The sequence below is a fragment of the Crocuta crocuta genome, unplaced genomic scaffold, assembly GCF_008692635.1.
Source record: "Crocuta crocuta isolate KB4526 unplaced genomic scaffold, BGI_CrCroc_1.0 scaffold303, whole genome shotgun sequence".
NCBI lineage: Eukaryota > Metazoa > Chordata > Mammalia > Carnivora > Hyaenidae > Crocuta > Crocuta crocuta.
In genome coordinates this window covers 2,516,702-2,541,077 of record NW_027528276.1, presented here as the reverse complement: position 1 = coordinate 2,541,077, position 24,376 = coordinate 2,516,702, and the positions used below count along the sequence as shown (strand labels likewise).

The 24,376-nt window shown below is 45.0% G+C and overlaps 1 protein-coding gene across 1 annotated transcript in view; it reads left to right on the top strand.

Annotated features, from left to right (window-relative positions):
- Positions 1-24,376, top strand: part of MEAF6 (MYST/Esa1 associated factor 6) — a 24,830-nt gene extending 454 nt beyond the window's left edge. The window contains exons 2-8 of the mRNA XM_077753192.1: positions 807-922; positions 3,259-3,346; positions 3,493-3,538; positions 18,525-18,677; positions 22,641-22,707; positions 23,492-23,525; positions 24,120-24,376. Of these exons, the coding sequence (XP_077609318.1) occupies positions 807-922; positions 3,259-3,346; positions 3,493-3,538; positions 18,525-18,677; positions 22,641-22,707; positions 23,492-23,525; positions 24,120-24,128 (513 nt within the window). The 3' untranslated portion in view covers positions 24,129-24,376. The remainder of the gene's footprint in view (positions 1-806; positions 923-3,258; positions 3,347-3,492; positions 3,539-18,524; positions 18,678-22,640; positions 22,708-23,491; positions 23,526-24,119) is intronic.

Genomic DNA, 24,376 nt, shown 5'->3' with positions numbered 1-24,376 from the left:
TCTTTGGGGGGTGGTGTCGGGAGTGCCTGGGGGGGCATGGTAGGAAACCGGTTTGGGCTTGCCAGTGGCCTGGAGGGGGTGGCGTAGAGGCGAGTGTGGGAGGGGGCCACGGTCATCCAGTCTGGCCTTTGCAGGGCGGAGGGGCGCATGTCCTTTTGAGGACTAGGAGATCCCGTTGGATGGCGTTTTTGATGGGCATGGCAGTGATGTTTGGGGGAACATCCAGAAGGTGACAGGCTTGGGGAAGGGATTCAGTCCAGGGAACTGTGATATGCACCCAGGTGGCCTAGCCACCCTGGTGGACACCGCCTTCCCCGCGTTTTGGCTTGGGCACCGAGGAGGGCGATCTCACCTGAAGCTGCCCTTCCAGGTTTCCATGGCAACTGACAGCTCAGGGCCGGCCTTCTTTCTGAGCCGGCGGGGAGGGGAGCGAGTTGGCGCTGGAAGGCTGCTCACCCTTTCCTCTCTGCAATAGCAATACCTTTGGGCGTGGGAGCGGAGACTGCCCGCGTCCCGCTGGGTTCCACGAACCCTCTGAAGAATATGCAAAATTGTGTAGAGTTTTCTGAAGACAGGCTCTATCCATTCCATTCTGTTCTCCAAGGGTTCCAACAAGACAGGTCTAGCTGGAAGATTGGATCGTCTTAATCTAAAAAACAGCTTTCCTCTCCCCAGTCTGTCTTTCCGACCAGGGCTTAGTGTAGTGGAGCTTGAGTGTCTGAGGCTAATGTCAGGAGTTTGGTCCCATCCACGGTAATGTTTGCATTTAAAAGGCATTATCCATTTCCCTGTTTTTCATCTCCCAGGAAACATTGGCGAACTTGGAAAGGCAGATCTATGCTTTTGAAGGGAGCTACCTGGAAGACACTCAGATGTACGGCAATATCATAAGGGGCTGGGATCGGTACCTGACCAACCAGAAGTGAGTGTCAGAAGCCCGTGGGGTTGGTATTTAGCAATATTTATTTTCAGGACTATATGTGTTCTTGGTAGCAAGGAAGAAGCAGGGAAGCAGTAGCGAAGTGCTGGTGTGGAAAGCAGTGTGGGGTTGAACTTCGACTCCGGCTCAGTCACGTCCACTCTGAGTAATTGCGGACGAATTCCTACATCTGGAAAGTAGGGAAAGCCAGGCCTGTGTGAGGCGTAAATGAAATGCAGCGACAATACCTTCCATATCCCTTTCTTAGTGTTTTCCATGTTTTAATCAGTCATGAGCTTCACCTTTGCAATATTACCCACACCTATGTGCTGACCAGACCGCAGTTTATTGAGCAGTCGTGTTCTTGAAAACCTGCTAAGCTTTTTGACAATTTCCAGGTTTGAAGTATTTCCAGTTGACAGGGGGCCTGGCACCCTTGATACCCTTCACCTGCGTTCGTCACTTGTTAACATGTTGCCACCTTTGCTTCTCCCTCTTTTTTTTTCCTAATGTATATAAACATACTCTCATCTATAGTTATACCTAAAAGTTTTAAAATTTTTGATGTAAATACAGACACATAAGAAGTTGCCAAAATATCAGAGAGGTCCGTGTACTCTTCACCGAGTTTCCCCCAGTGGTTGGGTTTTACGTAGCTGCAGTACACTAGCGACACCAGGAAGTAGACATGGGTACAATGTGTATGTGTCATTCTGTCACTGCGTGTAGATTCCTGTAACCACTGCTGCAGTCTGGATACAGAAGTATTATTAGTATTATTTCATCGCTGGGCAGATCTCCCTCTTGCTGCCCCTTTATAGTTCTGTCTTCCCTTGCCCCCACACTGTTTTGTTTTGCTAGCCATTCAAGCGGCTGTCATGACACCATGCCCCTAATTATGTCAGCAGTTACCTCCTGAGACTATTTTTCTCACCTAACCACAGTTAACCACACATAGAAAATTAGCATGACATTAATAGTACCATCCCCTACAGCCTTTATTCACATTCCCCTAATTGTCCCCAACATGCTTTGCTGCCCTTGTTTTGATCCGGGCACTTTTCATGTATTGTACTTGGCCTTTAGGTCTCTAAAGAGACGTATCTCTTTATTGTATTTGGCTGTTGTTTCTTAATATAGAAGAGTCTCCCACCTTTTTCAGTGGCGAAGTTGTTGGTGACACTGCCTTACAGAATGTCCCAATTCCAGATTTTTCTTTCCATGACCTCATGAGGGATCCTTTAGGTGTTTTTGGAGAAAAATGATTTGTGTGCCTGGTGGGTCACTTACCTCTATTTTATTGGGGGGCACATAATGTCACATTGTCCCATTATTGGTACTGTGAAGTCTGAGCATGTCACTTCTCTGTTGTTATGAATTCATTTTGTTCTCTCCGTAATTTGTAAGTACTTTGGAGGTTATCGTTACATGCGGTGTGAATATATTGTTCCTCCACGTTTTTATTCAGCGATTTTAGTATCCATTGTTGATTTTTGCTCAAATCACTTAATATACTGTCGATTCTAATTTTATTCTTCACGTACACAGCTTGTGTTTAGAAAGAAGAATCTTCCCTTCTTATCTTCTCTCCCTTTCGCTCTCTGTCTCTGACCTCTCTCTTTAGTCTGTAGACCCATAGATTTTTTTTTTAAAAAAAATCAGTGTATTGGAATCTAGTACTGTCGTCTTTTCATTGTAGACTTTTTTTTACCATAAACTTTCTGAAATATATACAGAGAATCGCACACATCATAAATACACAGCTTAGTGACGTAGTGACACAACGCAAATGCACCCATCGTTATCCTCTTTGGGGCCTACTTTGTCCCAAATGTGGCCAGAGGGAGCCTCCTCCTGCTGATGCCTTTGTCCTGTTGACGTGACCCTATCTGTCCCGGAGCAGATTGCTACTTTCTGTCCCAGTAAGGGTCTCAGACGCACCTTTTCCTCATCCCAGCCAGAAGTGATACCAGCCCTTTCCTTAAGGAACCCAGGTTTGTTTTTTAAGTTTTTAAAAATGAAGCTTATCTGACAGAAACATTTCGTATCACTGGTCTGTGCTAATTGTTTTGAGTAAGTGTGAAAGTGAATACATATTAGAATGAAAATGGCCGTGAACCACTGCAGTCTGTCCCTCTGTGGAGCGCTTGTCACACGTTGGAAGCCATTGCTGTCTCTTCAGCATAACGGATGTTTTGGTCAGTCCACGTTGACCAAACGGAGGCATTCCGTCCAGAGGTTACCTCTTTTCCGTGACCATGAGAGAGAAAGTTCCTTACATCTTACAGCCAGGGCTGTCCTCAGCCTGCTGCTTACGAAGTTTCTTGTGTGTGCTTTAGAAACTCCAATAGCAAGAACGATCGAAGGAACCGGAAGTTTAAGGAAGCTGAGCGGCTCTTCAGTAAATCCTCGGTTACTTCAGCAGCTGTAAGTGAGGTTGGGGGGATCTTTGGCCCATTGCGAAGGAAAACCGGGGTTCAGTTTCTGTGAGTTTCCCCTTACCCTGCTGCCTGAGTTCTCTCCTGAGGTGCTGTGCTAATTTTTCTAGTAACTGGTGGTTTTCTGTCTTTTAGGCAGTAAGTGCATTGGCAGGAGTTCAGGATCAGCTCATTGAAAAGAGTAAGTTTATTTACTTATTTTTTCCTGTTTTATTACTTTATTTTTAAGCCACAGTAGCCCTTATTTATATTTAACTCCTATCCAATAGTATGTCTGAAGACTACATCTCTTAAACTTTTGCCTCTTCTTTCTACAAGACAAGAACCCTTTTGAGTCTCGTTAATCATGTCTTTTTGTTGACTTGTTTGTTCCTTTGTTTTTCGAGGAAGAAACTACCATGTCCCTCCTGCCTCTTCTATCATGCAGAGGTTGACTTTAGCTGCTCAGAGACACAAAGATAGGTCTTCGCCACTGATAAGTGTTAGGGAAATTTTTTTTTTCACTTAAAGAGAAAACCTTTTATCGTGAAAAATTTCAGCTGCGTCTGATAAATCTCCCTGTTCTCAATTTAATAATTCTTTGGAAAATCTGACCCTGTGAACAGAATGTACCTGTGTTCTTAAATGTAAAACAAGAGTAGATAGTATTTACTTTGTAGAGAAATTGTATCCGTCTCTGAGTGTAAGCCATACAGTCTAATTCCGTTCTGATGTCAAGTGATGGGATATAGATCTATACGTTCGTCTTTCTCAGGCAGACTCCACGTAGCTGTATTGAACACTCTGTCTATGCACTGAATCACCCCCAGGCATAACCTGCTTTTTCTCCTGTGGCTGTGTGCTTCTTTCAGATGGTATATCTTGTGGGATCCAGTTGGGATCATGTCTGTGCTGGGCCAGTGATTTGGAGGAAAAGGGATTTTGGTAGTTTGGGAATTAGAACTCCACTGTGCCTTTGATTATTACCCTTGTATACAGATTTCTAAATATCTAGAAAATTCTAGAAAATGTCTTCGCGTCTTTGCCACTCAGATTTCCAAGCTCAAACATCTTATCTAACATGGAACTGTCCTATTTCCTTCAAAATTTGTCTGCCCATTTTTTTCTATTAATAGTACCTCTGTTCCCCCTTATTCAAAACTCTGTAGGCATCTTTTTGCCTCCTTCCTGCCAACCTAAACAGTGATACCAACAGTGATTTTTCTTTTGCTAGGGCTTAAATAAGTTAAATCCTATTTCTTTTCAGTTAATGCCACTTCTAGGACATAGAGCTAGTATTCTCTGCTTTCTGAAGTCACAAGACTGGTTAAGGAACACCCTGGACCTCACTGCTGTGAGTAGAGATGGAATGATTACTGACTGCTCAGTTTTCACAGGAGCCTCCTGGCTTAGTGGATAGTTCCGCATCTGGCCCTGTACTTCACTAGCCACACAAGTACACACCCAGGTGCTTGTGAAGGAATGACTCAAAGCCACTGCTTGCAGAAGCCTGGCCGAGACCTGCACTTACCTATTAAAGATTCTTGGAAACACATGCGGGCTATCCATCCCCCCTGAGATCTTCCCCTGGAATTGGGCCACACCCCTGCGATATATCCTATGGGTATTTCTTGGTCTTCCTTCTAAAGTTGCAGTTGATGAATTATATGTTGGTCCTGTTAAATGTGCCACTGTATTTATGTAAGAGGATGTTGTAGATGTTTATTATCATCACTATTATGTCCTTTAGGACTACTTGATTTCCCCCAACAACTAGTTGTTTTTTACTGAAAAGCTGATACTGGACGGTTTCTTTGTATAGGTGCTAAAATGTTTAAAGCCAAACGTGTGGTTCTCCTCTGGAAAGTAAATCCAAGCTGACAGCATGCATTCTGGGAATGAATGTTAGTACTGCATCCAGCTTACCTAAGTCTTCTATTCTCTGTTGTTTTACTTGTCTCGTTTTAAGTTTATTGTATTGGATTTTATTGCACGAATCTTGGTAAGCTGCTTTGGCTTCTTTTTGGAATAGGGCATTACATATGTACTGGAGTCCATCACCCAGATGGTCAGAGCCCCTTTAAAGTAATTCTGTTGTGTTCTGTCTCACCACCTGTCATTGCCATTTCCTCCTGCTGTTTCATTTTAAAGAATTTTTTAAATATTTATTTGTTTTTGAGAGAGAGAGAGACAGAGACAGAGAATGAGCGAGGGAGGAGCAGAAAGAAAGGGAGACACAGAATCCAAAGCAGGCTCCAGGCTCCAAGCTTGTCAACACAGCAGGTCTCGGACTCAGGAACTACAAGATCGTGACCTGAGCTGATGTGGGACATCTAACCAACTGCGCCACCCAGGCACCCCTACTGCTATTTCTTAAGAGTTTATTTACATCTTGATTTTCTGCAGTCAACTACATTGTGTCTAAGTATGAATTTCTTTTTAATTATCTGCCTTGGGTTTCGTTGGAATTCTTGAAGCTGTAGCTTGGTATTTTTCATCAGTTCTGAAAAATTCCCAGCATTCTTTAGATGCTGCATTTGCTGCCTGCTGTCTCCCCTCTCCTCTCCCACTCTACTTAACTGTTTGTTAAACTTTCTCATTTTTTTAAAAAATATTTTTATTTATTTCTAGGAGAGAGAGAGAGAGATAGCGTGAGCAGGGGAGGGTCAGAGAGAGAGGGAGACACAGACTCTAAAACAGGCTCCAGGCTCTGAGCTGGCAGTCAGCACAGAGCCCGACGCGGGGCTCGAACCCACGAACCGCGAGATCATGACCTAAGCGAAAGTCGGACGCTTAACCGACTAAGCCACCCAGGCGCCCCAAACTTTCTCATTTTATCCCATATGTCTTTTATTAGCTCTTTTGTGTCTTCTGTCTCTGGGCCGCCTGCCAGTTCACGAATTCTCCTTTCAGTTGAGTCTGACTTGCTCTGAAACCTTTCCTTGATTTTTAAGTTTTTTATTAACATTTTTAATTTCCAGAAATTCCATTTAATTATTTCTAAAATCTGCTATGTAATTTTTCAGTAGCTTTCCCTGCAGTTATTTTTGAACTTGTCTTTTATTTCTTTAAGCAGAGTAAGCCTGCTTGTTGTACATTCTGTGTTTAATTCTGTACATTCTGTGTTTAATGTGTAATTCTGTGGGGGCGCTAGGGCGGCTCCATCGGTTGAACGTCTGACTCAACTTTGGCTCAGGTCGTGATCCCAGGGTCGTGGGATTGAGCCCCCCGTTGAAGTCTGCGCTGAGCATGGAGACTGCTTAAGATTCTCTCTCTCTCCTCCTCTGCCCCTACCTCGTTTGTGCATGTGCGTGTTCTCTCTCAAAAATAATAATAATAATTTCAATCTGTGAAGTATTTTTTTAAACTTTATTCTAATGTTTGTTTATTTTTGAGAGAGAGAGAATGCAAGCAGGGAATGTGTAGAATCCAAAGTAGGCACCAGGCTCTGAGCTGTCAGCACAGAGCCCAGTAACCGGGCTCGAACCTGTGAGCTATGAGATCATGACCTGAGCCAGTCAGATGCTTAACCGACTGAGCCCCCCAGGTGCCCCAATCTGTGAAGTCTTTAAAGACCTGTTTCTGTTGTAAGTTGTTTCCCCTGGTTATCACTCCTAAAGTCTAATTTCTCTGTGTGCTTGCTTCTCTTTGACGGCATACTGCTTTAACTTAAACTGTTTGTAGAATGATTTTAGAGTGAGGATGAAGGTGCCATCTTCCAGAAGTTTTATGTTTTCTTCTGATGGGTGGTTGGATCACTTTAAACCAAGTTGAAGGTCCCTGAGAGAGCCTGGTGATTCCAACCAAGCTTTCATTCCATGAGGGGAATGGTTTTGCTTTGCCTTTTGCACTTTTTCCTTTGTACAGAAGCTCTCCAGTGCCTCCAGATTTCTGTATAACAAATCTTGTGGAATGACTCCTGTGTTCTTGATTTTTGATGGTGATGAAGTGAACATATTTTGTCTCTTAGATTTTGAGGTGCACATTCTTAGATCTCAAGGATTTTGGAGTTTTGCACTTTTGGCATTTTGTTTCCAAACCATTCTGAAATTTTTCTTTAAAAATGCATTACTCTGGGGGCCACTGGTTGACTCGGTTGGTTAAGCATCTGACTCAAGATTTCTGTTCAGGTCATGATCTCACAGTTTGTGAGATCTAGACCCACATAGGGCTCTGTGCTGGCAGCACAGAGCTAGCTTGGGATTTTCTCTTTCTGCCCCTCCCCCACTTGTGTTTTCTCTCTCTCGTTTTCTCTCTCAAAATAAATGAATGTTTTAAAAAATGCATTACTGTGGGGCGCCTGGATGGCTCAGTCATTTCAGGGTCTAACTTCGGTTCAGGTCATGATTTCATGGTTTGTGAGTTTGGGCTCTGTGCTGACAGCTCAGACGCTTGAGCCTGCTTCGGATTCTGTGTCTCCCTCTCTATCTGCCCCTCACCCTTTTGCTCGCTCTCTCTCTCTCTCAAAAAAAATAAACATTAAAAAAAAAATAATAACGTATTACTTTTCTGCTTCCTTTGGCTTACTAGCCAAACTAGAATGATAGAATGGATTAGCATGGTCCCCAAGGGGAATTTTATGCAGATTAGTGAAGCATTGTGTGTTTTTGTAAAAAGAATAAAGTAAAAGAAAAGCAGGCAAATTGTATCCAGTTTCCTTTAAAGGATCAACATAGTTGATACTGTCTGCTTTATCAGACTCTTCTGAAGGTTTCATCAAACCACATCTTCCCTGAGCGTTTACATCAGTCCAGTGGAGAAGTAAAGAGCCGCATATCTTTCTTGCCTCCTTTAAAGTTTTTGTGCTGAATAGAAGTTTGTGCCGTAGCACATTCAGCAGGTGTTGCTATTATTGTGTTAGTAAGTAGAGTGTCTCGTTTGTAGGTTTATTACACTTAATCAAAATCTGGCGCTTTTTAAAAAATTTTTAATATTTTTAGAGAGCGTGAGCAGGGGCAGAGGGAGAGAGAGAGTCCCAAGAAGGCTCTATGCTTAACATGGAGCCTGAGGCAGGCCTTGATCCCACAACCCTGGGATCATGACCTGAGCTGAAATCGAGAGACAGACAGACGCTCAATTGACTGAGCCACCCAGGTGCTCCAAAATCTGGCATTCTTTTTTTTTTTTTTAATGTTTATTTATTTCTGAGAGAGAGAGAGAGAGAACATGAGCAGGGGAGGGTCAGAGAGAGAGGGAGCTACAGAATCTGAAACAGGCTCCAGGCTCTGAGCTAGCTGTCAGCACAGAGCCCGACGTGGGGCTCAAACCCATGAACCGTGAAATCATGACCTGAGCCGAAGCCGGATGCCCAACTGAGCCACCCAGGCGCCCCAAAATCTGGCATTCTTTACTCAAAAAACGAGTTGCCTACATACATGTTGGTGAGAAACAGGTGTCTTTTCCTGGTGACAGCATCACAGGGTTAACTGACTGCTGCTGTCCGTGGGGGTGCTATGACCCACCCCTTTTGCCCTCACTCCTANGCTGGCAGTCAGCACAGAGCCCGACGCGGGGCTCGAACCCACGAACCGCGAGATCATGACCTGAGTGAAAGTCGGACGCTCAACCGACTAAGCCACCCGGGCGCCCCAAAAACAGACCATTATTCTTACTCTGTGGTTGTACTTCATGTTTTAACGGTGTTTAATCTTGTCTCCCTGGCTACAGCCCCCATTATAAACCACTTGTAGCCTGATAATCCTAAAACATGGGTTTATACAGGGAACTCCGTAAATATTCAGTTTGATGTCACTTCTCCGTTTAGAAATGCTTGATGACTTCTCCGTGTGTCCTGCTAACAACAATTTTATGGCAAACTGCTGCGTAGCATTTGACTTGCATATTCATGGATTTCCAGGATATCGAGATTTGAACACTTACTGTGTTCCAGACATTATGCAGACACTTGCACTATCTCATTTATTCCTTAAAGCTCCTTCTTAGGGACAGGTATAGATTATAGACTCCTTGAAAGTAGGGAACACTGCGTAGCTCCAGCGTCTATCCAATACCATGTCCATAAGAGGTACTCAGTTCAGAGGAGGATCCTATTTTACAGATGGAGAAACAGGGTGTGAAAGGTTAAGCAACAAGTCAGATCTCTCTTTTTTTTTTTTACATTCTCTTTCTTTTTATTTTTTTATTTTTTATTTATTTCTAGGAGAGAGAGAGAGAGACAGTGTGAGCAGGGGAGGGTCAGAGAGAGAGGGAGACACAGACTCTGAAATAGGCTCCAGGCTCTGAGCTGGCAGTCAGCACAGAGCCCGACGTGGGGCTCGAACCCACTAACCGCGAGATCATGACCTAAGCGAAAGTCGGACGCTTAACCGACTAAGCCACCCAGGCGCCCCAACAAGTCAGATCTCTTAACCATCACCTCATACTGTCTCCTGAGATCAGATCCCTAAATCTGACACTCATGGCTCTTTTAAAAGTTTATTTGTTTATTTTGAGAGAGAGAGAGAGGCAGAGAGAGAATCCCAAGCAGGCTCCACGCTGTCGGTACAGAGCCCAGTGTGGGCCTCGAACTCATGAACCATGAGATCATAACCTGAGCCAAAACCAGGAGTTGGGTACTTAACCGACGGAGCCACCCAGGCGCTCCACAGTCCTGGCTCTTCTTAACCTGTCTTCCCACTTCCCCTCTCATTTCTCAAGGTGTCTGCGCAAGCGATGTGTGATTCATTTGTCCCAAATGTCCCTTATGTTTCCTTACCGCTGCACTTGTGCTATTTTTTGTGTTTATTTTGGCTTCCCATTTTTCAAGGCCCAGTTTAACTTCCGCCCCCTCAGTGAAGCTTTCCCTGAATAATCCATTCTTTGTTCTCTGGCTCCCATGGAGCTTATAGCCACATCTATCCTTCAGGACAACAGTTACAGCCAAGGATGCTACCTCTTCAGAGAGGTGGCACAGGTGGATTCTCCACTCACAGGGCTTGATTTGATTTTCACTCGTTTGTATGTGTTTGCACAGAGGTACTTACAGAATATGACCCCACTGATCCATTTACTCAGTAGTCCCATAGCAGCTGGTCCAAAATGAGTAAACAGTTGTTTGGCCCAGTAATGTCTTTTTCTTTAGAAAGAGCCTCACTTCTTTTTTTAATTTTCATTTTTAGTATATTTTATTAGTTATTTTGAGAGTGTTATTTGAGAGAGTGTGCCTCTCCTCTCAAGGGAGAGGCAGAGAGAGTCCCAAGCAGGCTCTGCACTCACAGTGCAAAGACCAATGCAGGGCTCGAACCTATGACCTGTGAGATCATAACTGGGCCTAATTAAGAGTCTGACACTTAACCGACTGAGCTACCCAGACGCCCTCATTGTCTTTTTTTTTCTTTTTTCCCCAGAGAGAGAGAGAGAGAGAGAGAGAGAGAGACAGCATGAGCAGGGAGGGTCAGAGAGAGTGGGAGACACAGAGTCTGAAGCAGGCTCCAGGCTCTGAGCTGTCAGCCAGCACAGGGCCCGATGCGGGGCTCGAACCCACGGACCATGAAACCATGACCTGAGCCGAAGTCAGACGCTCAACCGACTGAGCCACCCAGGGGGCCTCCCCATTAATGTCTTTTAATAGAATTGCAACATTGGCAAAATTTGCCCTAACTTGCCTTTCTTACTTGTCTCCCATTTTTTTAGATAGTCTTTCTCTCCCGGTGCCCCACCCCAATTCAGTCAGTCCTTCCTCCTTCTGTCATCCTGTCTGATCCAAAGCTGCTGGGACCTTATGGCCCAGCAACCCACTCCTGCCCTGACCAGCGCCTCCACCATTTGCAGTTTGAGAGATGGTATATTTTACCTAAATACAAATAGGACTGACTCTGGGAGAAGAAGCCTGTCCTAATCATCCACCCCCATTTTAGACATCTCTTTTTAGATTTTTTTTTTTTTAAATTTTTTAATGTTTTATTTATTTCTAGGAGAGAGATAGAGACAGCATGAGCAGGGGAGGGTCAGAGAGAGAGGGAATCACAGACTCTGAAACAGGCTCCAGGCTCTGAGCTGGCAGTCAGCACAGAGCCCGACGTGGGGCCCGAACCCACGAACCATGTGATCATGACCTGAGCTGAAGTCGGACACTTAACTGACTGAGCCACCTGGACGCCCCTCTTTTTAGATTTCATTAGCTTTTTGTTTTTAATTAGAAAAATAATATATTCAGATTGCACTGTCAAACTATTTAGACGGGAATATGACACAGGTTAATTACCTCATGTTCTACTTCAGCCCCAACTTTCTGAGGTAATCAGTGTTAACAGCTTAACACTATTCCTAACACATCTGTCTGGACACACACACACACACACACACACACACACAGATGCAGACTCACAGAGTTGGGGATTTTTTTTTAACTTGGAATTTTAATTCTGTACATAAAGAGGATTTTTTTATTTTTTTTTAAGAAACACTTGGATCCCTCAGTGTGTATTATCGGCTGTTTTGCTTATCACACACGCTCCTGCAGGCTGAGTGCACGGAGAGTGAGGCAGTAGAGCTGTGATGGAGAGGGTGGGCTTTGGAGCCGAACTATCTTTGAGCGTGAATTCCGAATCTTCACCTTATTGGCTGTGTGACCTTGGGCAAGTTTCTTAACCTCTAGCCTCAGTTTCCATCTCTGTCAAATGGTCATCATGGTTGTAGAGGTTTCTGTGAAGGTGGTAGGTATGATATATTTAAAGTATAGAGGGGCGCCTGGGTGGCTCATCTGAGTATCCAACTCTTGATATCGGCTCAGATCGTGATCTCACAGTCTGTGAGATCGAGCCCCACATTGGGCTCTGTGCTGATCGTGTGGAGCCTGCTTCGGATTCTCTCTCTCCTTCTCTCTTGCCCCCCCCCCCTTCTCTCTCCCTTCAAAAAAATGAATAATNAACTCTGGAACTGTGAGATCATGACCTGAGCCCAAGTCAGACACTTAACTGACTGAGCCACCAAGGCACCCCTCCCATTCTTTTTAAAAACTGAAAACTACCCCATGGGCTGGTTGTGCCTCCTCTGTTGGTGAGAATTCACATTGTCTCCATTTTCCCCACTATATACAATGTTGCAGTAAACTTCCTTGTGCACCTGCGTTTTTGTAATGGACTTTCTATTTCTCCAGGAGAGCACCCCAGAAGTGGCACTACTGTGTCAGAGGGTGATTTTCATGAATGTAGCACAGTTGCTTTCTGTGGCATGGTAGGAAATGTGTCTATGTCGTGCTTGTCCCCTGTTGTGGCACACAGCTCCTAAAACCCTTGGCATCTCCAGCGTGATAAGCATGCCTGGCACGTGGAGGCCTGGGTGGCTCAATTGGTTGAACATCCAACTCTTAATTTCGGTTCAGATCATGATCTCACAGTTCATGGGATTGAGCCCCGAGTTGGGCTCTGCGCTACCAATGGAGTCAGCTTGGGATTCTCTGTCTCCCTCCTCTTCTGTTCCTCTCCCGCTTACTCATGTGCTCGCTCGCTCTCTCTCTCAAATAAATTTAAAAAAAAGAATGACTAGCATGGGAAAGAAATTTTTTAAATGTATGTTTATTTTTGAGGGAGAGGGAGCAGGGCAGGGGCAGAGAAAGAGGGAGACAGAGGATCTGAAGCGGGCTCTGGACTAACAGTGCGGGGCTTGAACTCACGAAGCCATGAGATCATGACTTGAGCCGAAGTCTCAAGTCTCACTTAACCAACTGATCCACTCAGGTGCCCCCAAAAGAAATTTGTGTATGCTAATAGAGAGCTCCAGGGTGGGGGTTTAGAACTTTAAGCCCTACCCCCAAACCTCTGAGAGAGGGGAGAGGAGAGGGGCTAGAGACTATTACCAGTGGCCAATGACTTAGTTAATCATGACTGCATAATGAGATTTCCATTAAGCCCCTGAACTGTGGAGCTGTTTTTGGTGAATGAAGTGAGGCGCTGGCCGAGTGGAAGGCCCAGAGGAGGCATGGGGGTGCCTTGCCCTATGCATCTCTTCCGTTCGGCTGCTCGTGAGCTGTATCCTTTACGATAGACCATTAACAGTAAGCAAATCATGTGCCTGAGTCCGTGTGTCTGTTGTAGCAAATTACGGAACATGAGGAAGGGGTTTAGGGACCCCTCACTTCTCGCTGGTTGGTCAGAAGTGTGGGAGGTCCGGAACCTGGGACTGGTGTTTGAAGTGGGGACACTCTTATGGAATTGAGCCCTTAACCTGTGGGTCTGCCCTGACTCTGGTGGTCAGTGTCAGGATGGAGCCCGATGTCGGTGTCTGGAGAATCAGGGAACTGGGTTTTGGTTTTGGAAAACATCCTGGACTTTCCTAAAAGAGTATCACCATTTACATTCCTAAAGGCATAGCTTGGGAAGGCCTGGTTGTAGATCTTCTTGGGTAAACTACATGGAAAAGTGAGTACTTTTTAGCTCTTTATCAAAGTGAATTTTTGAATTTAGACTGATAAAGACAGTAAAATAACAAACCCCTGTGTATCCATCACATGGCCCCCAAATCCTCAAAACATGGTGAGTACCCTGTCCACACACCCCCCACTCTCACTTCCACACCCTGTGTTATACTGAAAATCCTAGTCATACCATTTTTCTTGTATACATGTTTCAGTGTGTATCTCCAAATGATAGTTGTTGTTTTTTTAAATGTGGTAAGAACACTAAAAATGAGTTCCACAGATTTTTTTTTTTTTAAGTAGGCTCCCAACTTGGGACTTGAACTCCCCACCTGAGAGTAAGAGTCGCCTGCTCTACCGGCTGAGCCACACTGACTTTTAAGTGCCTGATACAGTGTTGTTAACCACTGGTACAGTGTCCTACAGCGGATCCCTTAGCGATCCTGTCGTTTGGCTGCAACTTTCTGCTCCCCATTTCTCCCTCCTCCTGGAGGCAGCAACCATTCTACTCTCTGCTTCTGTGAGTTTGACTCTCCCAGTCACCTCCCCGAAATCGAATCATGCAGTGTTTGTCCTTGTGGGACTGCTCCTTCACGCAGCATGACGTTCTCCTGGTTCACTAGCCTTGGAGCATACGACAGGGTTTCCTTCTTTGTCTTTTTTTTTTTTTACATTGATTTTTGAGACACCGAGGGAGACAGAATGTAAGCAGGGGAGGGGCAGAGAGAGGGAGACACAGAATCTGAAGCAGGCTCCAGGCTCTTGAGCTGCCAGCACAGAGCCCAACGTGGGGCGCCAGCCCATGAACCACGAGATCCTGACCTGAGCCGAAGTCAGATGCTCACCCAACTGAGCCCCCCAGGCGCCCCCTTTCTTTGTCTCAAGGCGGGCTAATATGTCCCACTTTGTGGATATGCCGCATTTCTTTATCCACGCATCCATCCCATGACGCACCTGTAGGCTGTTTCCACAGCTTGGGGAATGCAGATAGCGCTGCCGCAGACTTGGGAGCACAGGTGTCTCTTGCAAATCCTGATTTCAGTTCTTCTGGTTAAATACCCAGCAGGAGGATTGCTAGATTATACGAGAGTTCTGTAAATGACAGGCTCTTAACCTATAATCACACCAAGAGGGAAAAAAAAACCAACCAACCCAGAACAAAACCTGTATTAGTATTACGTTTCTTTCTCATGCTGAATACTGTTGCACTGTACGAATATACCAAATTAAAAAAAATTTTTTTAACATTCATTTTTTGAGAGAGGGAGAGCATGAGTGGGGGAGGGGCACAGAGCAAGGGAGACACAAAACCTGAAGTAGGCTCCAGGCTCCGAGCTGTCAGCACAGAGCCTGACGCGGGGGCTTGAACCCACAGACCGTGAGATCACGACCTGAGCCGAGGTCAGACGCTTAACCGACTGAGCCACCCAGGCGCCCCAAGGAGATGCCACTTCATTTAGACATTCATCAGTTTGAGGGTCGCTTGGCTACTATGAGTAATACTGCTGTGAATATTCATGACACATTTTGGGTGAACCTGTGTTCATTCCTCTTGAATATATACCAAGGAATGGACTTGTTGGATCATCTGGTAACTCTTCCTCCGCTTTTGGTGGGGCTGCCAGACTGTTTCCGACATGGTTGCACCATCTTCTGTTCCCCCCAGCAGTAGGGTTCCAGTGTCTCCACATCCTCCCCAACACTTGTTATGGTTCATCTCCTGGTATCTCTGTGGTTTTGATGTACATTTTCCTAATGGCTAAGGAGGTTGAGCATCTTTCCACATGCTTATCAACCATCTGTATCTTCTTTTGAGAAATGTATGCAGATCCTTTGCCGAGCTTTTAATTTGGCTTTTTATCTTTTTATTATTGCGTTCTAAGAGTTCTGTATATATTTTGGATATGAGGCCTTATCAGATTTGCTGTACATGCTTGACTCAACAGACAGTGTGGCGAAGCTGCCGCCTGCGGGATTGTGACCGAACGCCTCTAGATCCAGTGTGGGGAGCCTCTTTTCCTGGGAAACGGGGTGCAGCCAGAAAGGGGCTGCCCCCTCGCCTGTCACGCAGTGTATGTTCACGGGGAACCTGGGGTTAAACCATCCGTTGACCACCCATTGGTGGGTTGGGGTTTCATTCCCAGCAGAGCACCTCCCAGCTTGTGAAAAGAAGTAGAAACACCAAAAAAAGATCTTATCTTATGAATTGCAAATATTCCTCCCTTTCTGTGCATTGTTTTTTTTTGTTTTTTTTTTTTTTTTACTTTCTTGGAATATTGTTTGCGGCTCAAAAGTTTTCTATAAACAATATAGTTCAATTTACATAATTTTTTTTCTTGTTGTGCTTCCTTTTGTGGTCCTATCTAAGAAACCATTTGCCTAGGGGCGCCTGGGTGGCTTAGTCGGTTAAGCGTCCGACTTTCGCTTAGGTCATGATCTCACGGTTCGTGGGTTTGAGCCCCGCGTCGGGCTCTGTGCTGACTGCCAGCTCAGAGCCTGGAGCCTGTTTCATTCTGTGATTCCCTCCCTCTCTGACCCTCCCCTGCTCACGCTGTCTCTCTCTTTCCTAAAAATAAATAAAACATTAAAAAATTAAAAAAAAAAAGAAACCATTTGCCTAATCAGATGAGTTCTAAAGGTTTTGGTTTTGGGCTCTTACTTACGTTGAGGCCGGTGATACATTTTGAGTTTTGTGTTTGGTGTGAGGTAGGGCTCCAACTTCATTCTTTCCTTTGTGATGTCCACTGGTCCCAGCAGTATTTAGCAGAAAGACGACACTTTCTTCATTGAATTGTCTTGTCATCCGTGAAAATCACTGGACTGTAAATGTAAATATTTGTAACTGGACTTTGCTTTCTTTTGATCTGTATGTCTTTTCTTATGCTGGTACCCCTCAGTCTTGGTTCCTGTAGTTTTGGGTAGTAAGTTCTGATGTTTGTTTGCTAATCTTTATATGAAATTGGTTTTCCGAAACTTAGAAGCACTGTGCATCCGCATGGTTTCTCTAGCTTCGTGGTCATAGAGCTCCCTCTTCTGTTGCTCTCCTGAAGTGTTCAGCAGTAGGGTTTCATGAGTTCTAAGATCTGGTTCCATTTTTTTTTTTTCTTCTTCTTCTTCTTGTACCCATGTACTACTCAATTTGAAATCCCTTCCTGGGGCGCCTGGGTGGCCTAGTCGGTTATGCGTCCGACTTTCGCTTAGGTCATGATCTCGCGGTTCGTGGGTTCGAGCCCCGCATCGGGCTCTGTGCTGACTGCCAGCTCAGAGCCTGGAGCCTGTTTCAGTCTGTGACTCCCTCTCTCTCTGACCCTCCCCTGTTCACGCTGTCTCTCTCTCTCCTAGAAATAAATAAAACATTAAAAAAAAAAAAATCCCTTCCCAACAGTTCATAATACAAGATACAAAAGGAAGAAAACTGGGGTCCGGTCCTGCTGTCCACAGACCCCTCTTGACAATTTGTACAAACAGTGTACAAAAAATAAATACAAATTTAAAACAAGAAACTGTGTACATACTTAGGATCCTTCAGTAGTTTAGTAAAGTGGAAGTATTCTTCCATCCTTATCTATTGAGTTTTCAAGAAATTCCTTTCAGGAAAACAACAGGTAGACATTTGCCAGAGTATATATACAGTTATTCTTAAAAGTATATATTCATGGGGCACCCGGGTGGCTCAGTTGGTTAAACGTCTGACTCTTGATTTTGGCTCAGGTCCTGATCTCACGGTTTGTGAGTTCAAGCCCTGCATTGGGCTGTACTGACAGCACGAAGCCCGCTTGGGATTTTCTCTCTCCCTTTCTGTCTCTCTCAAAATAAATAAATAAGTAAATGTTTATGCAGAATGTTTTTGAATTTGCTTACTTACTATACATAAAGGATGTTTTAAAATTGGGACTATGTATCCACTGAAGAATATAAGAATATTCTTACCACTTTATTTATTTTTAAAGTGTATTTATTTTGCGAGAGGGAGAGGGGGAGAGAGAGAGAGAGAGAGAAAGAGAAACCTAAGCAGTCTCCGCACTGTCAGCTTGGATCCCGACACGGGACTTGAACTCATGAACCATGAGATCATGAGCCAAAACCAAGCACCAGATGCTTAACCAACTGGGCCACCGAGGTGCCCCTTATTTGCGCTTTTTAAATACTATTATTAAGACTTCTCAGAGTAATGGGGCTCCTGTCCTCTTGCACCCCCTTTCCTTTTTATTTACTTATTTTGAGACTGAGAGCAAGAGCTCAGGCGGGGGTGGGAAGAGGGGGGAGAGAGAGAGAGAGAGAGGGAGAAAATCTTAAGCGGGCTCCACACTGTCAGTGCAGAGTCTGATGCTGGAACCAGAGGAGATCATGACCTGAGCTGAAACCAAGGGTCGGATGCAGATCATGACCTGAGCTGAAACCAAGGGTCGGATGCCTAACTTACTGAGCCACCCAGGCGCCCAGAGCCCTCTTTCTTGATAGACAGGATTCCTGTACGGTTTGGGGAAGGAACCCAGGCTTCTTGTATACTTATTAATCCCGTTAGTGGGTTCTGTTTAAATAACTCCCAGTTATAGGGTGCCATCTCCCAGCAGTGCTTAGAAAAGCTGCTTCTGGTTACAGTGTCTCAGATGCCTTCCAGTTCAGGAAGTCTGTAACTTTGACACTTTCACTGTCCATACCTTATCTGTCGGCAAGTATTTTCCTGGCAGCTAGAATGTCTGGTCCTTTTGGGGGAGAAAGAGCCTCTCTTTCTATATATCAGTGCTCCTCCAAAAACACCTTTCCTGGCTGCCTGGCAGACCGCCTGGGGCGTGCTGACCCGGCTGCCGGGACCTGTGCTTATTCCCTCCAGGGGAGCCGGGAAGCGGGACGGAAAGCGATACTTCTCCAGACTTCCACAATCAGGAAAATGAGCCGAGCCAGGAGGACCCCGAGGATCTGGACGGATCTGTGCAGGGAGTGAAGCCTCAGAAGGCTGCTTCTNCCCCCCAGTTCTTCAGGACTGGTGCCCTCTCTCTGTTGCAGATGGGAAGAGATTGCTCTGGTCCAAATGAAATAGAAGTTTTCTCCAGGGGAGGGATTGGTGGGCACTTAGAGTAACCATGAAGGAAGACCTCTCTGTTCCAAGTGTAGAATTTCATTCTGTAAAAACTTCGTTTAATGCGGTGAATTTGGAATCCTTTTAGAAGAGCAGTGGGGAAGTAGAAATGGAGTCTGTGCCACTAGTACCTGTCGGGAAGCTTGAAAAGGGGAGAAAGTCTTTTGCTCTTAATCCTGGTCCCTGCCTACACTTACTCCCTTGGGGATGGGGAGAGCTGATCTGACCTGCCTTTTTTTTCTCTTTAAATATAAGTTTTTTGATTGCTAATGATTTCTGTTATATATCTCTCTAATATGCTGATTTCAGGTATCAGAGAGGTGTAATATAAAGTCTGTAAAATAAGAGAGTGCCTTTCTAGAGAGTGTATGTCCACCGTGTATGTGGGGTGGGGGTGTCTTTCGGTTTCCTTCGTTTTTACAGTGTGTTAATGAGGAAGGTATACATCGGTGCACAGAGAGTCAGGTGGCACCCAGAGAAGATTTTCACATTCCCTCTGCCTGGGGTTTGCAGGATAATCCTGGGGCCTCTTGACTCAGATAATTGGAAATTAAACAGCTGTACTCAGAGAGGGTAATGGCATAGTTTCTAGAGTGAAGAATCTTGCCCTGACCTCAACTCTTCTGGGAAGCACGAAAACCAGGAATCGACAGGCTGGCTTTTGTTCTGCTCCTCTTGGAGCCTGCATATGTATATATACTTTTTTTTTTTAATGTTTTTATTTATTTTTGAGAGACAGAAACAGTACAAGCAGGGGAGGGGCAGAGAGAGAGAAGGAGACACAGAATCCAAAGCAGGCTCTGAGCTGCCAGCACAGAGCCTGATGCGAGGCTCGAACTCACAAACTCATGAGATCAAGACCCGAACCAAAGTCGGGCGCTTAACCGACTGAGCCACCCAGGCGCCTGCCAACTGAGATGAAAGGGGGAGAGCAAGGAAAGGGTGGCGTTCCCGCCCCCCAGGGTGCTCCTGGGCTGAGTTGTTCCACAGACACAGAGGCCGTTCCTTCACGCACCCAAGGCGGTCACATTGTTAGCTTTGTGGTCATGGCGCGTAGGGATGATGTAGAATGACCTTAAACTGGTTTCAGCCTCCTAGGTGTCAAGAGATTCTTTAATCCTTTTAAGAAATTTTCCTGTCAATGGTGGTGGTGGTTTTTAGACTGCAGAAATCTTATTTCCTCCAGATAGTGGGTCAAGACTGCTGCTCAGCACTTTCCTGCAAACCAAAAATCACTATGCCAATCTCGTGGCTGCAGTGACAAAAGCAAAAATTGCTTATCTTTTTTTTGTGTGTAAGGTTATAGGCTGGAGAGTCACTGGGATGGGACTGATGCTAGCTGATCCCAAACGGTAGCAGGGAGCCTTGGTTTTTTTTTTTTTTAGAGAGCACATGGAGAGGGGAGGGGAGGGATGAGAGGTAGGAGTGAGACTCTTAAGCAGGCTCCATGCTCAGTGCAGAGCCTGATGCAGGACTTGATTCCATGTCCTTGGGATCATGACCTGAGCAGAAATCAAAAGAATCAGATGCTCAACCCACTGAGCCACCCAGGCCCCCTGAGGGAACCATACTCTTAAAATATTTCTTTAAATTGTCTAAATAATTACACGTCGTGCTTGCTCTGTGTTGCTTTTATGAAATTTACTCCAGTGGCATTTTAAAGTAATTTTTTTTTTCCTGCTTCACAGTGTCTAGTATGGGGGAAGATTCCTTGGAAGTTTCTGGGATGTTTTGTCCACTCGTGATATGATAGATAGCTCCAGTTTGTTGTAGCTAATCCTTCCCTGGTTTTTTGTTTTTGTTTTTGTTTTAATTTTATTTCTAGGAGAGAGAGAGACCGCGTGAGCAGGGGAGGGTCAGAGAGAGAGGGAGTCACAGACTGAAACAGGCTCCAGGCTCTGAGCTGGCAGTCAGCACAGAGCCCGACGCGGGGCTCGAACCCACGAACCGCGAGATCATGACCTAAGCGAAAGTCGAACGCTTAACCCACCAAGCCACCCAGGCGCCCCTATCCTTCCCTGGTTTTAATGCCATGATCAGCTGACTGATAAACGGGAAGCAAGCGTGAACTTCACTTTCCTCCTGCAGGTGCCTAGTAGATTTCCATAGGAACAGCATGTCTCCCTGCCGTTCCTATAAATACTAGGATTTATAAAGATCTTTGATGTTAGTTATTGCTTTCACAAATGACGTTTTTGGTCTGAAAAGCCGGGGCCGTTTGTCATCTTCCCGGTTTGACATCTGGCCGACCTCCTCCCTTTGGCTGTAGGCGCTTACCTGCCCCGGGGGAGCAGAGTGGAGCTGACGTGCCTTCTTTCTGTGTGAACAGGTTCGGCGCACCGGAGTGGCATCTCAGCGGCCAGTTAAGTTCTAAGATTCCTGCCGTCTTCGGTCAGGAAGTGTCCAGACCCTTTGTCCCCTGACTAGTGTCTGCCCCGGTGGGGTTCGGGGCGGAGTGCCTCATACACATTTGCACGTTTGCACCCCGAATGGTACTTGTTTCTCCCGCCAACGTGCCAGCCCCCGCCCCCCACATACTCAGATGAAGTCAGTCGTAAGTTATTTTAGCAAGTGCCTGAGCACTCACTGTGCGCCAGGCGCTGTTTAGCGGTGAGTAAAGCAAAGCAGAAATAAATATGGAACTTCAGCAAAAAGGAATAACTTTTGGATTTGTCCTCCTTAGGAATATGAACAGTTATCGCATGATTTGTAGCATTCACCAATGATCACCTTGGTCTGAATCCTTACATTTTACGTAACATCTGAACAGTAAGCCCCAGTGGCGGTAAGGGAAAAAGTCGCGATGCTAACTAACAGCTGCTCTTACAGGTTTTTACCACTACACAGGACCCTAGAATTCTCCCAGATAGTTTGCAGAGTTTTGGTTAGGCGGGTACAGTCCACTTTAACTTGCGAGCAAAATGAAGTGAGGCCGAGGGTTAGGTTTTCGATAGTTCCTGGTCGGTACACCGTCTACCCTTTTCCACATGCCATACGGGACACTGAAGTTATGCTTTCTTCCAGCTTCGCTCTTGCAAACATGGGCTCAGAGGGAAATACAGCATTTTGCATATTGTTCCAGCAACTACCTGCGGTGTGAAAGGTGTCACGGCGGCCAAGGAGCTGGCATCCTGCTCAGGGTTCATGTTTGCCTTGGAGGCATGCCCGGACCGTGGTCTGTTCGCAGCAGCGGCCCGCGCAGCCTCCTGCCCTGCGCGGTTCCCTTGCAGATCCCTGGGGCTGGGGGGCTGCGGGAGATCAGCTCGCCTTTGTTTTGGTAGGGGGGCTGTCAGTTTGGGCGTTCTAAACCCTGGCCCTGCAGTTTCTGGAGCAGGCCTAGCACTGAGGCGCTTCACTTGACCCTTGGCTACTAGGATGAAAGCTGCAGAAAGAGAACCAGGGCCGCCGGCCACGCCTCCCACATAGAACTTGAGTTCCGAGTTGCAAAATGCATTCTGTTTTCAAAAGCGTATAAAGTTTTTCTCTCTTACGTTGGTCAGAGTATATTGCGCTGAATCATTAGTGCTGTCTTCGAAGCACCTTTTGTTATATGACTAAACCCTTCTTTCTCCATTTCTTCTAATGCCCTATTTATATTCTTCATGACAATTAAATATTTTACAAGTTCTAACTCTGAGTCTGGCAGCTAATAGAGGGCCTGCAGTCACCTCATTTCCTAATGAAATAACTTTGCCTTTTTCATAGTCTGTTCTGGTACGACATCCAGGAGGGAAGGGACTCACCCCACCACAAAGTCTTGGGTTCTTTGATGTTTGAAACTTTATGGCTTAAGATTCTGAAAGCTGATTTTGTTTCTACAAGTCTTGCTAGGGTGGCTAATCAACTAATTTATTCAATTAGTATATTAATTTCTATTGCTTTCTTCCTTTCAAATGCTGCCCCTCAGCCCGTCTGGCATGTTTGATTATGACTTTGAGTAAGTTTGATTCGAATTAGTATTTGTGCTGTGTTGTTTAGTGTGTAGAGACCGATATGCGTTTTTGAGACCTTTCTAACCCATAGTTTATCTGTTTAATTGTAGGTATGTATATTAGGTTAGGCTGGGAAGTTTTTTTTAAAAACAGAAAAACGTGATGGAGGTAACATTTTATTTAATAACTTAAGCAAAATTAAGTAAACTTCACTTTTATGCATTGTAATGTCTTTAAAAGTAGATAACCTTTACTTTAATTCACATTTAAATTGATTTTCTGGCTTTGCTTCGTAAGGAGATTAATAGTTTAAGACCTTGATATTTTGCTTTGGAAAGATTTAAAAATTGAAATTTGTTTAATTTCTTTTGTGTTTCATGCCCAGAAATACAAACTCCTAGTCTCTTTCCTGTTGCTAATCATTACGTGTGTCAGTGATTATCAGCTGATAGAGTTACAGAGCTAACACGTTACATAGAGCATGCCTTCTTAATCCTCTCTCTTTAACGCCTAGTTTTGAATAGTGTTAAATTTTTATGGCTTTCGTAACTGCTGCATATTTCTTTTTGTCATCTAAGTTTGCCTTGCGGCAAGAGTCTCTGGCTGTGTTTTTAAATACTTGCTTAATAATATCTGGGTAAACAGCTAAATATGACATAGTCTAATGAAGAATGTGGACTTTACTTAACCAAATAGTCTTTGTTATAGCTTTGCCCTATGCAGTAGCTGATTCCTGGCCCCTTTTTCTGTAAATTAAAATGCAAATATCTTTTATCTTTTCTATCGCAGGATTGATCTGAAGTTAAACAAAAAACCACGAGCTGTAAGTATCAGCCAGACCATTTCAGAGAGGCTGGTGATTTTGTAGATTAGAACTGTGTGTTTGTCCTCAGAGCCCGAGTGCTCCTGTTTGTGCGCTCGCTCTCTCTCTCTCACTTTCTCTCTCTCTCTCTCTCTCTCTCTCTCTCTCTCTCTCTCTCTCGGGTTGCAGCTCCCATTTTGAAGGCTGGGGTATCCATTTGGGTACACTTCAACTTGTAGGTGTTACTTACTTTCTTTTGTATTTTGGATAGAGAAAAGGGGCCACACATTTTTCCTGAAAAGTCCCTTTGATTAAAGAATGAATTAATACTAGGGTTTGGGCGGGGGTTGTTTGTTTGTTTCTTTGTTGTTTTTCTTTCTCTGGGCAGCTCAGGGGGCCTGATAAGGGCAGAACTGATGTTTCAGTACCTCCATGGACTTGGGAGACAAGCCATTTTCAGATGTGAAGTATTGCCTGGTACATTTGAAGTAGAATCTTTGGCTACAGAGCAAGCCCCTAGCAGGATTCTTTATGAGTGAGGTGTTTTTTTTTCCCCTTAGGTTCAAACTAATGTTCTGCTGAGGGTAAGTTGGGACTTTGTTTTTCTCTCTTCAGGACTATTAGAAGACTCGTTAGTGCAGAAGCTTCCAGGCTATAGAGCCCTGCTTCCCTCTTCCCACCTCACAAAGATAAATATCCCTCACCTGAGTGCGCGGCCGTCCACCTCTGCTTTCCCAGACCCAGTGCCTGTGACTCTGAATCGTTTGTTCTGAACCGTGGTGACAAGTCATTTCTGTAAGACCACATTGGATCGTTTACCTTGTGTCATTTTTAGTAACAGAACTGCAAGAAGACCGAGCCCTGGTTATAAT